General features: G+C 42.7%; 1 protein-coding gene and 1 non-coding gene across 5 annotated transcripts in view; one reads left to right on the top strand and one right to left on the bottom strand.

Annotated features, from left to right (window-relative positions):
* Nucleotides 1-817: 817 nt before the first annotated feature.
* The window catches only part of CDC16 (cell division cycle 16), a 28,193-nt gene continuing 12,690 nt past the window's right edge, over nt 818-16,320 (top strand). Inside the window, exons 1-12 of one of the 4 annotated variants that reach the window (XM_060128905.1) lie at nt 818-983; nt 2,232-2,286; nt 2,386-2,483; nt 3,591-3,629; nt 3,893-4,033; nt 6,180-6,339; nt 7,311-7,402; nt 7,905-8,038; nt 8,878-8,957; nt 10,037-10,086; nt 10,978-11,051; nt 12,641-12,766. In XM_060128905.1, the coding sequence (XP_059984888.1) occupies nt 936-983; nt 2,232-2,286; nt 2,386-2,483; nt 3,591-3,629; nt 3,893-4,033; nt 6,180-6,339; nt 7,311-7,402; nt 7,905-8,038; nt 8,878-8,957; nt 10,037-10,086; nt 10,978-11,051; nt 12,641-12,766 (1,097 nt within the window). In that variant the 5' untranslated portion in view covers nt 818-935. Of the gene's footprint in view, nt 984-2,231; nt 2,287-2,385; nt 2,484-3,079; nt 3,297-3,590; nt 3,630-3,892; nt 4,034-6,179; nt 6,340-7,310; nt 7,403-7,904; nt 8,039-8,877; nt 8,958-10,036; nt 10,087-10,977; nt 11,052-12,640; nt 12,767-16,320 lie in introns of those variants that run through there. The other 3 variants (XM_060128902.1, XM_060128903.1, XM_060128904.1) reach the window with 3 other exon arrangements.
* Nucleotides 2,667-2,739, bottom strand: TRNAR-UCU (transfer RNA arginine (anticodon UCU)). Its single transcript has one exon. It is a non-coding gene; the product is annotated as a tRNA-Arg (tRNA).

Raw genomic sequence — 16,320 nt, forward strand, 5'->3', positions numbered from 1 at the left:
CCTGGGAGATTGTAGTGGCTAAAGAAGGTACAGGGTGGGGGATTCTGGCTAAACTGACATCAGAATTCTTGCAAAAATTGTACACGGCAGAAAGGAACATGGAAGTCCAAAAGCCAGGCCTAGCTGAAAAAAGTTCGGGGAGCCTGGGCAGACTTTGGTCAATGAGAGAATCTGTCAACGGAATCATACAACATGAGGTCCTTTGCGGTTGGTCTCTCTCACTCAGCATAAGGTTCATACATGTGTCAACAGCTCATTCACTGTTGCTGCTGAATAATGTTCCACTGTATGGATCCAATGTTTTAATAGACCCGCTTTTCCAGTTCTTACTCGTTTTTGATCACAGGTTCCTCTACCTCAGGTTGAGGAATGAGCCTTTGGGTTTTGCCAAAAGACAATCTGAAAGGGACACTTGGCCATGGCGACCACAGGCAGAACTTCTACATCACGTGCCGGGACGGCGTGTGCACCCACCGGTCCGCACAACCGGCCTCTGAGGTGGTTACCGCCGTTTTTACACGGGAAATGCGAGTCACACTTGGAACCACGGAACCCGCGGGGCGTAGCTGCCAAGCTCCCGCCTCCGAACGAGCTAATCAGCGAATCGCGCACGGACACGTCATTGGCTGCGCGTCCGCGGCGGCTTGAGTTGCAGAGGAAAGGCGTCCACGGCCGCACGAGAACCCCGGCCACCCGAGGGCCAAGAGAGAGCCTCGGCACTAACGGCGCGCAGCCCGTTTCCGTCTCCAGGAGGGACGCAGTTGCGGAGGACTTCCGGGGCGGGGCCGGGCCGGGAGCGGTAGTTTCCGGGCGGCGCGCGCGGCCGGGTGGGGTCGGTCCCGGGCCTGGGGCTTGGGGCGGTGGCGGCGCGGGGGCCGGGTCTGCCCGGCGGGCAGCAGGAGGGAGGGTGCTCGCCGGACCCCGGCCACGCAGCCATGAACCTGGAGCGGCTGCGGAAGCGCGTCCGGCAGTACCTGGACCAGGTGGGCGGCCCGATCCGGGGAGCGCGGGCCGGGGCTCGGGAGGCAGCAGGGGCGGCTGCTGTCGGGGTCTTGGCGGCGCGCGGTCCTAAGGGCCTGGGCTTTGGTTCGTGGTAGAGCCCCCGAAGGGAGGGGTCGAGCCCCCCGCCCTGTGCAGCCGGGAGGCTGAGCGACGCGGAGCGTGAAGCCACTAATGCGCGCGGCGAGGCTTACACGTGTTCAAGCCCCGCTCCGCAGCCGGCCCACCCCGGACACAGAGGTGCTCAGTACATACTTTGTGCTAGGTGGAAGCTGAAGGATTATTTTAGGATGAAAGTTGCGGGGTGGCCTTTGAATTTAGCTAGCTAATAGAAAATTTTTGAAAAGTTCAGTTGTCATTTTTATTTGGCCGAATTTAACTGAATAAAGATAAAAACAAATCTGTAGTCTCAAAATCAGTACTTTAAAAAGTTCCTGTTAACTACACTTTCATTCCCTGTAGTCCTCTTGAATGAACAGCAGGCAGTGTTTAAGGGAAAGAAATGTTTCCAGAATCAGCAGCATCAGTTTAATCTGCGATGTCACTTAGTTTTTGTAAAATGTGTGCTCTCCCAATAAATTGGAAACCAAGAAGGGGAGAGAAAAGCGTGTTCACGGTGAACTGTTCGATGTGAAATGTAGCAGCTGAATGTTTGGCAGCACGCTGAAGAGCTGTATTTTGCTCTGCCGTAAGTCAGCTGAATTGAATAAATGCTTCCTGCGCATTTTTTCTCTGGCTCTGGGGATGCAGTGAGGAAGGAGACAGGCCTGGTTCCACGCTCCAGGCACTAACATTGAGCAGATTTGTAACCGTCCCAGAAGCATTCCTCCTCCCCAGTTGACTGGCAACAGAGTTGCTGGTTTGCATCCAGGAGGACTGAGGCAAAGACTGAGAACCTTACTAATGGCTAGATGTTGCAAAATGATCACTTAAGTTATCTACTTCTTTAGATACCTGCTGATAGAATTTTGCAATGTATAAGTTGAAAAAAACTACCTTCTTCAACTGTATATATCAAAGGTCTTCCAATAATATTTTTATTGCACCATTGAACTAAAACTCACCTACCTGAGATATAAGATAGAGATATGACTGATAGACCCTTTACTACACGTAAAAAATTATTGCACTGAGATGCTGATTTATTATATAGCATTCTAATAATACCTATCTGTGTAAAGCTATTGAAGTAACAGGGCAATTACCACTTTTTTGTTTGTTTTTGGATACAGCAGCAGTATCAGAGTGCTCTATTTTGGGCAGATAAAGTAGCCTCACTCTCTCATGGTAAGTGACAGATTCTGATTTTTTTTCTGATTTCTCTATCCTTAAAAAACTTTCTACTTTACCTTGCACCTCTGACCATTTATGTAATTTTCCCTCCAGAGGAACCCCAGGACATTTACTGGTTGGCTCAGTGTCTTTACCTGACAGCCCAGTATCATAGAGCAGCTCATGCACTTCGGTCACGAAAACTGGACAAAGTAAGTGATTGTATGAACCTTAAAGCTTTTTAAAAATGTTATTAGATTAGTCTTTTAGGTATATGTTCTTTTTATGTCAAAATATTTTTAAGGATTCAATTTTTCATATTAAATGTAAAGAGAAGATTTCTTGTGTACGTTTATTTTTTCTTTGGCCGCGCCGCGCGGCATAAGGGATCTTAGTTCCCTGACCAGGGATTGAACCCGCGCCCCCTGCATTAGAAGCGCAGAGTCTTAACCACTGGACCACCAGGGAAGTCCAAGAGAAAATTTCTTATTCCTAATCTCGGTCACTTTGTTTTTCCCTCCCCCCACCCCCCATCTAGTCACTAAGTTTTGAAAATTCTGTTTCCTAAATAGCTCTGAAAGTATGGATAGTCCTTTCTATCTCATTACCATTCATACGTGTCAGGCCTGTAATTTGTCTGTTTTGTTGTTTTAGCCTCTCTCCTTTCTCTTTTCTCCAGTAACATCTTTCCCACACCCCACCTTCCTTGTCTCCAGTTCGTCTTTTAAACTGTCAGAGGGTGGTCTTCCTAAAACAGATCTGATCACATCACTCACAGTGTAACTCAGTGATTTCCTATTGCCTACAGGATAAAGTCAGATGCATTCATAGGCACCCCAGGTGCTTCTTGATTTCTCTCCAGTCTGTGTCTGACCCAGCACCACCATCAGTGCATGGAATGTGTATCCAGTCATGCTGACTGCTTGCAGTTCCTTAGATGTGTGACAGTTATTCAGACTCAGTGCTGGAATGCTGACCAACTCCTAAGTTACCCTCTCCCCTGGAGATGTTTTCTTATTCAACTGGTTAGTATTTTTTATGCGATTCTTTCATAGTTTATGAAAGAAACTATGTGCTGTGTTTATGTCTCCCCTGCCACACCCTCCTTGAGGGCAGGTCCCTATTCCTTTTTGAATCCTTGGTGACTGGTAAACAGTAGGTTCATGATGAATATGGGTTAAAAAGACTTTTTTTTTCTCTGCGAGAGTAAAAGAGGAATTATGAAAATGGCTTTCTTCACTTCGTGGTTATAGTTTTCTTTTTGATTGAAGATGCATATTATCTTGATCACTTTTTTAATAGGTTAATTTCTTTCCTAGTTGTATGAAGCATGTCGCTACCTTGCAGCTAGATGCCATGTAAGTATGCTCTCAGTTTGTTTTATTCGATAAAGGTTTAATGATACGAATGTTACACATCCCTCCCATGAGTGTGAGAATTCAAAATACTGACTCTCCATTTACTAAAAGCTCATATGCCTGAAGAAAATTCTACTTTAGACATTTTAAATTTAAGTAATGAGTGGGTGTAATATTTATTACCCTTTTAAAATCTACTGTGATTGTGTGTGTATCTAGCGTCAGAAGTCATGGTTGACAAACGCTATTTCTGTTTTCTGCAGTTTGCTGCAAAAGAACACCAGCAGGCTCTTGACATTCTTGATCTGGAGGAGCCGATCAGCAAAAGACTGTTTGGGAAATGCTTGAAGGATGAAAGTAGCTTGAAAGACCCCTCCAGTGACTGGGAAATGTCACAGTCCTCAGTAAGTAACGCTGTAATAGCCATGCTTCCGTAACATCGGTAAGAATTGCCCACATGGTAGGGCAAATGTAAATCACCTTCTTTTACTTGAGTACAATCACGTTAAAATAGTTTGATTGCCAACTTACTTAATTTTCCCAACCCACGAAGATGCTGAGACATTTCTGAGCCATCAGTTAGAAGTTGTAATTGTGTCCTCAAATGCTTGAATCTGAAACAGGCAGACTTAAGCTCTTTCTTCTTACATTTGATACCTTAAACTCCTCCCCACAGGTGGAATAATATTTTCCCTTCTTACTGTATTTCAACAGTGTTTTGTACTTACCCCCAAGAAACCTTGATTACCTTAGACTGTTTCTTTCCAGGGAGTGGTGTGGTGTTACTGTTTATGTTATTTTGTGTATTTCAGTTTGTATACTTCATGCCTGCATAGAATTGCAAATTCCTTGCTGGCAGAGATTATACTGATACAGTGTAACATGGTAAATACCACCCAGGGTCAGATTGCTAATCTGGACTGTTAACTTTTTTTTTAACAGCTTTCTTGAGATGTAATTCACATAGCATGCAATTCATGCATTTGAAGTGCATAGTACCTCGGTTTTCAATATGTTCGCTGAGCTGTACAACCCTTACCACAGTCCGTTTGAGAACATTTTTTTTTTTACTTCAGCGAGAAACCCTGTACCCTTTAGCTGTTACCCACCAATCCCCCATTTCCCAGTTGTTCTTTATAACATGTCTATGAAGGAACTTGGTTACTCTACTGTTCATCTCAAGAAGGTGGGAAATACCATACATTATTAGGGTTTTTTTTCTTTTTAAGAAGCACATTTTTTTGTGAAGAAATACATTTATGAGGGAGTTGAGGATTATCATTATTCTTGGACCTCTTATCCATTAACTGCTAAGAAATGCATGATTTATTTGTAATGCGTTATTTATTTTATGAGTTTACGTTTTTTAATAACTCATAGGATACTGCATAGGTCTAAGATTCTCTCATAATGTCGTCTACTATTTTTGAATTGTGATTTTATGATGAATCCCATTACCATTTTTATTTATTTATTTTTTTAGTGGTTTGAGAGACGGCAATTTTTATTTATTTATTTGTTTGTTTATTTTTGGCTGCGTTGGGTCTTCGTTGCTGCGTGCAGGCTTTCTCTAGTTGTGGCGAGCGGGGGCTACACTTGGTTGCGGTGCACGGGCCTCTCATTGCGGTGGCTTCTCTTGTTGCGGAGCATGGGCTCTAGGCGCGAGGGCTTCAGTAATTGTGGCTCTCGGGCTCTTGAGCACAGGCTCAGTAGTTGTGGCGCACGGGCTTAGTTTGCTCCGTGGCATGTGGGATCTTCCCGGACCAGGGCTCGAACCCGTGTCCCCTGCATTGGCAGGCGGATTCTTAACCACTGTGCCACCAGGGAAGTCCCCATTACCAATTTTAGCTGCATCTCTGGACCATCTTTAAGCTCACTTATTTGTTTTTTGAGGTTCAGAAGCTGGAACACAAATCAGATTTCTGCATCCTCCTGTTAATGGTAGTAGTGAGGTGGCTGCCGTGTGAGCAGCTTACCATGTGCTGGCTACCGATGGTACCACCTCTGATCCTTACAGAGCCTGTGAGTTAGATGAGGGGAGGAAACCGAGTCGCGAGAGGTTAGAGCATTGTCCAGGGTCACTCGTAAGTGTCACAGCTGGGATTTGAGCTCAGGTCTGTCCAGTTCCCAAAGGCCACGCTCCTAACCCTGTGCTGCATTGCTGCCGGTTTTCTAATATTTACTAAGATTCGTTCATTGAGATCTACCTATCAAACGGTCTTCGTGTTTGATTTAATATACGTATGCTCTGTATGCTGTCTCTAAATCATTACCCTATTTGAGACAGAACAAGTAATGAACAAAGTAGCAGTAACGTGTAAGCTAGTTATAAAGGTTTGTTGAAGTGAGGAGAGCCTAAGGAAGATAGATGAGAGAAGTTTTACTTTGCTTTTATGTTTCTATTAATTTATATTGTGTCTGACATTGGATGGAGCACATCCTTTTAGATGTAAAAAAAAAAGTCTTAGCCTTCAGACAATATATGATTTTTGATAAAAAATTAATTTCAGTAGTGCTGACTTAGTATGTCACTCATCATTTTTCCAACAGATAAAGAGTTCTATTTGTCTTTTACGAGGAAAAATCTATGATGCTCTAGATAACCGAACCCTCGCTACTTACAGCTATAAAGAAGCTTTGAAGCTTGACGTCTACTGCTTTGAAGCATTTGATCTTTTAACGTCACACCACATGTTGACAGCCCAAGAAGGTTTGGAAACCCAGGTGTTTTTATGTTTAGCACAATTAATACTGTTTGGATTTTTTTGTTTTTCTGAAATCTGTAGAATCAAGAGCAGGCTATTATGTACAGGTTTAAACTTCCTTCACATCTTCAAACATGAAGCACGTTGCAAAATACAATATTGTGCGGTGCTTCTTGCCGTCAGAATCTTCAGGGATTGTGATGTGATGAGTGATTCAAAGTTGTAAAGAATTCAGGATCTGATTCAGTAATTTCCAACATGGCTGCTCTTCAAACCCCCAGGAGTTTTAAAAACATCACTGTGCAGGTCCTAACTCCAGACCAGTCGAATCAGAATCTGGTGGTGGGGCCCTGGCCTCAGATGGTTTACAGCTCCCAGATGATCCTGAGATCCATCAGGGGCTGAGGACCATTGACCTAGTATGTTGCCAGTGGTGTGAGGTGGATAAACAAGAGAAACAGAAAGTGGAGATGTTGTATTAATGGCATTCAGACACTTTAGCCTAATGCGTGGTTTTCAGCCAGGGTGGTTTTGCCCCCTAGAGGACATTTGGTGGTGTCTGGGCAGTTTCATTGTCACAGCTTGCAGGTGGGTGGGGCGTGGGCGGTTGCTGCTGGCATCTAGTGGGTAGAGGCCAGAGGTGCTGCACACATCCTACAGTGCGCAGGACAGCCAGCACGGCAGAGAATTGTCCCCACAGTGTCCATAGTGCTGAGGGTGGGTAAGTGGCTTGGTGGTTCTTAAGTCTGGTGATGACTAGAATTGCCTGGCAGGTTCATACAGAGCCCTCAAGGTGATTCTTATTACCTGGGTCTGGAACCACTGTCTTAGTTTTCTCCAGTTCATTCTATCTTGTTATTTTCTCTTTTGAGCTCAATTTACTTAAACCAAGAACTATAGAAGAATATTTTTCATTGCTGATTTTTGTTCCCCATAAATACTGTGAGGATGTTCCTTCTTTCTCAACATTTTTTAGAAAAAGAACTTCTTGAATCACTACCTCTTAGCAAGCTCTGTACTGAAGAACAGGAATTGCTACGTTTTCTATTTGAGAACAAATTGAAAAAGGTAAGTAAAAACACAAAGTTAGTATTTGCTTTGTATAAGCATCTTATTTCATTAAATTTGTCCTCTATTCTTTCACAGGTTAAGAATTTAGAAATTAATTTTTATCAGTTTAGCACATTTGCAAGGACAGATTTAGATTATTTAAAATATATGATCTGATTCCTGAAAAAGCTTCCCAAAGTATCTGTCTTCCTCCCGGGAACAACTCATACTTTTAAAAGATTAAACTATCAGATAATCAATGATGTGTGAAAATGAGGATTTTTTCCTCATGCTTCCTAAACTACTATTTTGTAAAATACTTCCTACCATGGAATTCTGTGATAAAATTGAGAAGAGAATTAGACTTGCTGAGAGGAGTACTGGTGATACTTGAAGTTAGAAAAGTTTCGAGCATCTCACAGGTGTCATTGTGTTAAACCTTGAAACACTCGGGCCACGTTGAGTCTGCCTTTTGATTCGGTGCTGCACACTGAGTCATGTTTGCATTTCTCTGTTTCAGTATAATAAACCTAGTGAAACTGTTATCCCCGAGTCTGTAGATGGTTTGCAGGAGAATCTGGATGTGGTCGTGTCTTTAGCTGAAAGACATTATTATAACTGTGATTTTAAAATGTGCTACAAGCTGACTTCTGTGTAAGTACATCCACTTATTTTTGTGCAGGAACGTAGAGTTTAGTCCATTTTACATGAGAAATATATGGGACCTGCTTTCGGAATAATGTCAAACTGATGGATGATCATTTAACCTGCCTTTTCCATTTGCAGAGTACAGGGGGGTGGGAGTGGGGGGGCGTGTCATCTCAAAAGAGCCATATACGGACACAGGTGTATGCACATTTGTTGCTTTATTCTATTAACTCGGGAGTATCCTGTCCCTCCCAGGAGATAATTTGCAAGTTTGAGAATACCGTCTGGCACACAGTTTTATAAAGTCCGTTCTTTCTTAGAGCAGAGGCTAATAAAATCCTATAGGTACTGGGTGTCAGGCTCACTAACTGGCCAGGCCTCCTCCCCCAGCACCAGTCTTTCCGTGTGCATAGTTAACACTTGTCCTTTACATGTACTGTTTTTAATGGATCTTTCGGGTTGCTTAAAATCCCTGAATTCACTAAAATTTTAATTGACAGATAGTTAGGATTCATTTAATATTTCATATTATTTTTGATCCTTCTAAATAATTAGACCAGTTATTTTATGTGGTACAGTTCTGTTAGATTAAAGTAAATGTATGTGGTGATGTTTATTTTTATTGATTCTGAATAAATCAGGATTTTCCCTTTCATTTAAAACTTAATCATTGCCTTAACTGAACAAGTCTGAAGATAATGGAGTTAAGAAAGTAAAAATGTATTCTAGCCCACAGTATTGTATGTAATGTGGTAATGACTGTTTGGATAAGCATAGCTAATTGCAGTGAGCGCTGTTACATACTGTTTGTACGTATGTACATAGTGTGTTTCTTTAACTTTCAGAGTAATGGAAAAAGATCCTTTCCATGCAAATTGTTTACCTGTACATATAGGGACACTTGTGGAGCTGAATAAAGCAAATGGTAAGAATTTCTTTAAATTAAAATAATAATTTTTAAGACAAAAAATATTCTGTAGCTCTGGAAATTCTGTCTCACAAATCCTGGACAATTCAGATTGCAGGTTAACACCTGGGGGAGGAAATGCTTATCCAAGTAACCAGCAGTCTCTTCTGTTATCGCAGCAGAGCACACTGTTTCTATATCCCTAACTCCTGCTTCCTTTTCTCAAATGTAATTTGTGCTCCAAGGTGTGTTAGCTTTAGAGCATTGGGTGCCAGGTGTGCCTTTTCCCTTTTTCTTGTAAAATCCATAAGAAAGCTGGTACGGCAGGAGTCAGTAACTGTTTAGAAACGGGAAGGGGGCAGATTTTTTGCTCACATTTTCCATATTCTGGAAACATTTACAAGGTTTGGACTGTATTTGCCCTTAAATCTTCTAAACTGACTCGTCAGCTCGGTCAGGAGGAAAACTAGCCAGGCACCCCAGCTCTGGGCCCCTGCTGTTCCAGGCATGGCCTGTGGGCCAGCAGCATCGCGCCTCCGGGGAGTTTGCTGGAAGTGCAGGCTCTCTAGCCGCCCTGGGCTGTTGAGCCCTAGGAGAGTCGTCGTGACATGCCGGGACTTTGTGTTACCCAGGAGCACATCATCTTGCTGGTTCCATAAACGGGAGGCTTTGGTCAACCAGATTGGCTGTGGGTGGTCAAGACGGTCTGTACTAGGCCCGTGGAGTAAGAAACCTGGGCTTTAAGACAGGCGAGGCCCCTTGAAATCGCCTCTTAAGCACGTGGAGTGCTTTGTCGTGTGCCTCTCATCCAGGCTGCTAGTCACTCGATAAGCGCTCAGCGCCCACTTAGGGCCTGGAGTGGGCTGAGGGATTGGAGGTGGGGGTACGTGAAACAGCCGTAGTATCTGCTCCGTGGAGTTTCTATGTGGCATTAGGTAAATGGATTTTGTATCCAGGAAGAAAGAGAAGTATGAAATCATTGCTGCGAGAACAAGATTTATATGATTGTGAAGAGCTGTAACTGGGGGAAACTCATATCTTAAAGTTCATTTGCTGTGACTAATTTTATTCTTTTTTTTTCTTTTTCTCTAATGTAGAACTTTTCTATCTTTCTCATAAATTGGTGGATTTATATCCTAGTAATCCTGTAAGTAAATATAAACTTTTTCCCTTATAGTGTCTTTTTTCTTACCTGAACTTTAAGAAAATACTTAACAGGTGTTTAGACAGAGGCTAAATTTAAATTCAAGCAAATAATGTTTTATTTTAAGGTGTTGGAGCAGAATCTCCTAGTGCTTATGATAATTAGAAGCAGCATTCACTTTTTCAATTCATGAAAGTATATTTTTTTTAGTATATAACTTAAAAATCTTTATTTTTTATGATTACAGAAATTGTATCTGCATATTATTTTGAAATAGCTAACATAAAGAAAAATTAAATATTGAAAGTGAAAGTCATACTCATACCTCTCATAAGCAATGCTAATAACTGCTTGGTAGCTTTCTCACATTACATGTATGATAACTTACTGAATTATGCACCGAATTGAATCATTGTGTCTTCCAAACTGCCATGGATCAGAATGAAGACCTAGAAATTGAAAATGGAATCAGGAACCATGTCCTTAAAGACAAAAGTCAGGGGTCAGGGTTTAAGTCTCAGACAAGAATCTGCACCCCAGACCAGTGTGAAAACAATTTATAAAGAGGCGAAACCAGTGCAAGAGAAGTCAGCTGAAGAGGTGGAATCTGTAGAACCAAGGTGGGGTGGGGAAGACACAGTGCAGGTGGGAGGCTGGGACTCAGGCTGGCTTTGCCATAGGAAGAGATTCAGATGCTGCAGGGGTGCGATGGGAAGCGCCTGGAGCAAGAGCTGTAGAGAGTCTGGCCTCGTGTCACCCAGGACCCTTAGTAGACAGCCTGTCTCAGCGACGTTTCTGACTTGAACTAGAGTATATGCTGGGACCTCTGACTTGTTACAGATTCCCAGTTCAAGGTTAAGCGTCTTTGGTCATGGTACGTTTTAAACTTTTTAGGTGTCTTGGTTTGCAGTGGGGTGCTATTATCTCATGGTCGGTCATAAAAATGAACATGCCAGAAGATATCTCAGGTATGAACTTACTGTCTTCCTCCCTCTGTAGTGAACCCACAGGAAGTGATTTCTTGGTCATCTGCTTTAATGCAGTAATTAGTAGTCCTTTTAAAAGCAGTATGAAAGAATAAAGGTTTTCTTCAGATTCCATTCGGTTGTGTCCATTATTTACCCTGCTCTTTATAAGATGCCATGAGGGGAGATAAAAGTAGTCAGTGGTATAGACCTTGTCCTCAAGGAGCTTATGATGTATTTAAACTTTTATTTATAAATGAGAATAAATATGAAAAAATAGGGAATAATACAAAGTATTTCGAAAGTTTTTTTATTCATAGAGATACTATTAACCTCTTACTCTTAGGACTTCTTTTGTTAATAGTTGTGAAATTACATGACACTTTATGTGAGGTTAGGGTCACTAAATGTGACTATAAAACAGAACTCTTGGCATAGTGAACTGGTTTATGTAAGGATCTGCTGTGGTTTTAGCTTGAGGAGCTCCAGGCAGCCCAATCAAACTACTTAACCAGTGATATTCAATTACACAAGTACAGAAATATGTCTAATAATACCTGTGACTTCCTCCATAGGAATAGAAATAGAATGAAATAGAAATAGAAAATGGATCTGTGGTGAAGTTCATAAACTTTGGACACAGACTTGAATTCTAATCCAGATTCTGCCACTTACTAGCTATAATTCCTTGGGAGAGTTCATTTCTCCTACCTTCCCTTTCTTCTGTGAAAATGGGAATGATGTCGTTGTATGTCAGCATTGTTAGGAAAATTGCTAAGATGACAGGAGAGGATCCTGCACTAGGAAAGCATTAGGGCGAGCTCTCTGATTGGTGGGCTGCTAAGCATTTTAGAAGAAGGGTGCTCGTGTTCTTTTCGGGAGCGGTGCGCTTCATGTTATGATGGTTCCTTTGAACTATGCTTCTCTGACTTAGTGTGCTTATTCAGTGATGAATTCTACATGAAACAGGGAACATTTGGGTAAAAGAAAACTTAGAAAATAAAATGCTGAGAAGTGGGAATCTCACCTTTTGTATTTTCTGTGTTTGTTTTGTGATGTGTTCTCTTTATTATTGTGGGTCACCTAGTTGAAGACTATTTAAGACTATGTAGATAGTCCAGTCCGCAGAACCAGCAGGACTCTCTTAATCATCTGTAGGACGTCACTTAATCTTCCCAGCCTCAGTATACTTATCGTTAAAATATAAATAGTAATTTATCCTGAAGGTTATGAGGATTAGGTGGCGCGTGTAAGGCACGCTTCCTTAGGTGGTTGCTGCTGCCGCCGTTTATCTACTAGGTTTTGAAATGAAGCTCCTGGATTAAGTAATATTTGTAAATTCTATACAGAAAGCTAATGGGCTCCACTATAGTACCTAAGAAGTTGTGGACCTCTCCTAAAATTACTTAAAAATTTGCTTGTACTATTAAACATTTTATTTCAAGTGAATTAACATAAATGTTACATTAGTGTTTAATATGTTGACAACTCATTCATTAGTTCTGATGTCCTTGAAACCATGAACTTACATAAAATTAACCTAACAATTTAAGCATAAATATTACACACTCGAGTGAAATCTCTTGTTTTAGCAAAGCTACGACGCTGGAGAAGACCTACGGGCCGGCATGGATCGCTTACGGGCATTCGTTCGCAGTTGAGAGTGAACATGACCAAGCGATGGCTGCTTACTTCACGGCAGCGCAGCTGATGAAAGGGTGCGCAGAGCAGGTTGCTTAAGCAAAGCGAAATTTTATTATTACTATCTCTGCCATTGGTTGTTAAACTGAACAAAAGAATAATGTATCATGTTAGTAGCTTATGATTGTGAAATAAGTATGGAAGTGAGAGGGAAAGAAGCTGGTGTGGTGATTTTGCCTAGCAGTTTACCTTAACCAATACAAAAGGGGACTAACAAGTTAGGCTCAGGGAACAGGATAGGGTGGAAGCTGTTTTTCACATGCTCATGTAAGAATGAGAGTATTCGCGAGCAAAGTTACTATTTATATCCTGCTCATGTCCAGAAGGTATTCACGTGGCTCAGTGCAGTACTCAGGTTCAGGACTGAGTTTGCCGGTGTTGTAGATTTATATCAGTGTTAGATGTGTTGGTAGTGGCTGGTGTGCCCTGAGAGCATATGGTACTTTGGGGAGCAGCGAGTTGCTGCTGTTCCTGTTGACTCTTTGGATTTGCCATTGGTTTTACTGTGCCTCGTTCTCTTGTGCGGCTGCTTCTGCTGTCTGCCGCCCCACCTCTGCGTGGAGAGGTAGTGGGAGTGCCGGGCTGCAGAGGGCTGGTCTGGAGCCAGACTGCCTGGTGATCTTGGCCAGCCGTGTACCTCTTAAAGAAAAGGAATCATGGCAACACTTAACACCTAGGCTTGCTGTGAGGGATAGTTGAGGTAATTCCAGTTTCAGACACATAGAAAGCACTCAGTGAAAGTTAGCTGCCTTAACTTGTCTGATTGAATTTCATCTGGTTAGGTTTGCTTTACCTTTCCAGACTGTCAGACTCATTTTGGCACCCAGTTCTGCATCTATATTATTTATGGCCCCAGCTTTTTTAGTTATGTTAAATTTGATATGTATGACTTTGATATCTAACTAGCTGTCCATGAAAATATTGTAAAAGTCATAGCTCCCTGACTGCGTTAGTCAGCTCAGGCTGCCATAACAAAACGCCATACACTGGGGGGTTTAAGCAGAAGCAGTTTATTTTCTCCCGGTTCCAAGGCTGGCTGGCCGGCTGGCTGATTGGGTTCCGGGGAGGGTGGGGGGGGGGGCTCTTCCCGGCTGCCTTCTCACTGTGTCCTCACAGGGCAGAGAGCTAGGTCGAGTGTCTCGTACAAGGGCACCAGCCCCGCCATATTAGGGCCTCACCTTCATGCCCTCACATAACCTTTATTATTTCCTCACAGGCCCTCTCTCCGAATATAGTCACTGGGGGTTAGGGTGTAACATACGAATTTGGGGGCAGACATACATTCAGTCCATAAGTCCATGATACTAACATATTACTAGAGTAATCCTCCAGATTAAAGTTGTTCAGCCAGTTACTGATCCATCTAAACGGTCCTCGTACCCAGTCCATCCTAGTCACCAAGACACGCGAGACCCTTTCCAGTGCCCTGCTGAAGCTTGGCTCCGGTGTCTGCCCATACCCCCGATCCATCAATCTGGTGAACTGGCAGCAAATGATAACCCCCCGTGGGTTGTTTCTTATGAGGAAATGCTAGTCTGCTAATTTCATTTTGCTACTCTGGGTGCTCACAAGCCCAGGAACAGTTATTACTAGTTATTAGTTAGTTACTAGCTAAGAGTCAAAACCAGTGATAATTAATGACATGATTAATGTTTTAATGTTTCCCAGTCTGACACTTTTCTAATTAAATTTTCAAATCAGCTCATCAGGATAAACATTTTTCTCTCAGTTTCACTTTTTCACCAGAACAGCTTTTATCCAATCTAGTTTGGATTAATACTGACTGGGGTACTTTCCAACACTAACAACCAGTTCTCTGCTTCTCCAGACACCATCTGGGTCCTACAAGTCCATTCAGTTCTGACACTAACTACCCAGCGTTAGTGCAGACCTCACAGCTTAAGGGCCCAGTCCCACAAGACTGCCCCTCCCCACTCCAGATGCCAATCGCAAGTCCTGGGTCACCTGTACTTCTGACTGGCCACAAACCAGGGGTTTCCGCAACCCCCTCCTAAGGTTTTGCTTCTTATAAGTGATACAACTCAGGAAGAGCCAAAGGGAAGAGATGCATAGGGCAGGGCACGTGAGTGGGGGTGCGTGGAGCCTCCGCTCCTCTGGGCGCCACCCTCCCAGCACCGCAGCATGTTCACCAACCCGGAATTCTTCTGAAGCTGACTGTTCAAGAGCTCTTACAGAGCTTAGGCTGCAGCCTGCCTTCCAGGAGGTCTGTGAGTGGGCCTGAAAGTTGCAGTCCTCTCATCACTCGGTCTTCCTGGTAACCAGCCCCACCCTGAGTCACCCCAGTAGCATAAATTGGGTGTGATCAGAAGGGGCTCATTAACAAAAGACGCTCCTCTCACTCAGGAGATCCCAGGGCTCTTAGGAGCCCTGTGCCAGCAACCAGAGACAAAAACCAAATGTAATTCTTACTTTACGGCACCAACTCAGTTTCAGTAGAGCAAGTAGAAGAAGGGTTGCAGACAAAAATACATTGGCACTGTCTTATCCTAACCTATGTGGTTACTTCGCCTAAACTCTATTTTTTCCTGTGGATTTGAGTTACTATCTTGTGTCCTTTCATTTCAGATTGAGGACTCCTACTAGTATTTCTTGTTGGGCAGGTCTGCTAACAACAAGTTCTTTCGGTTATACGTTGTTATGATTATTTCCGCGTGTAATGTTGTTTTTCAAAGAAGCTGTGAGAAGAAACGCAAGCAGGTGTATGTTTATGTCGTTTGTTATGTTGACCTTTTTTTCCATTTCAAGTTCTCTTCATTTGTCCTTGTGGATTTGAGATACTGTCTGGTGTCGCTTCCTTACCCCAGTACAGCTTTGCTCCTGCCACTTCCTTTGTGCTGTTAGTGGCAAACATTACATTTCTACATACGTTAGGCCTAATCACACTGTTTCACACAATTGCTTTCTAAGTCAGTCCAGAGAAGAAAGATGAAATGTAATCACCTCTACTGGTGCTGTGTTTTTCATGTGGATTTGAATTACTGTCTGGGGTCACTTCTTTCACCCTTAAGAACTTCCTTCAGTATTTCTTGTAAGGTGAGTCTGCAACAAAATTTCTCAGTTTTTGTGTCCCTGAAAATGTCTTAATTTCACCTTCATTTTCAAGGGATAGTTTTGCTGGATATAAAATTCTTGGTTGTCCTTTTTCTTTCAGTATTTTGAGTGTCATCCGTTGCCTTCTTGGCCTCCGGGTATTTGGTTAGAAGTCAGGTGATCAGGGATCTCACGTGTTATATTTTGTTACTGCTTTAAAGATGTTTATCTACATATTTATTTAGTGTTTTCCAGTGGTTTGACTATGGTTTGTCTAGGTGGGGATTACTTGGGAGTTTTCTGAGCTTTGGGGTGTGTTTGGCCTACATGTTCTTTGGTGTCAAATATTTTCTTTACCCCTTACTTTCTCCCTTCGCCTCCAGGGCTCTCTTTACACACATGTTGGGATGCTTGGTGGTGTCTCCCAACTCGATGCGACTGTTGTTTTCCGCCATTCTTTTATCTTTCTGTTCCTCAGACTGGGTAATCTCATTTGACCTTATTCATGTTTGATGATTTC

This window comes from Lagenorhynchus albirostris, chromosome 18 (genome assembly GCF_949774975.1).
Source record: "Lagenorhynchus albirostris chromosome 18, mLagAlb1.1, whole genome shotgun sequence".
Classification (NCBI taxonomy): Eukaryota; Metazoa; Chordata; class Mammalia; order Artiodactyla; family Delphinidae; genus Lagenorhynchus; species Lagenorhynchus albirostris.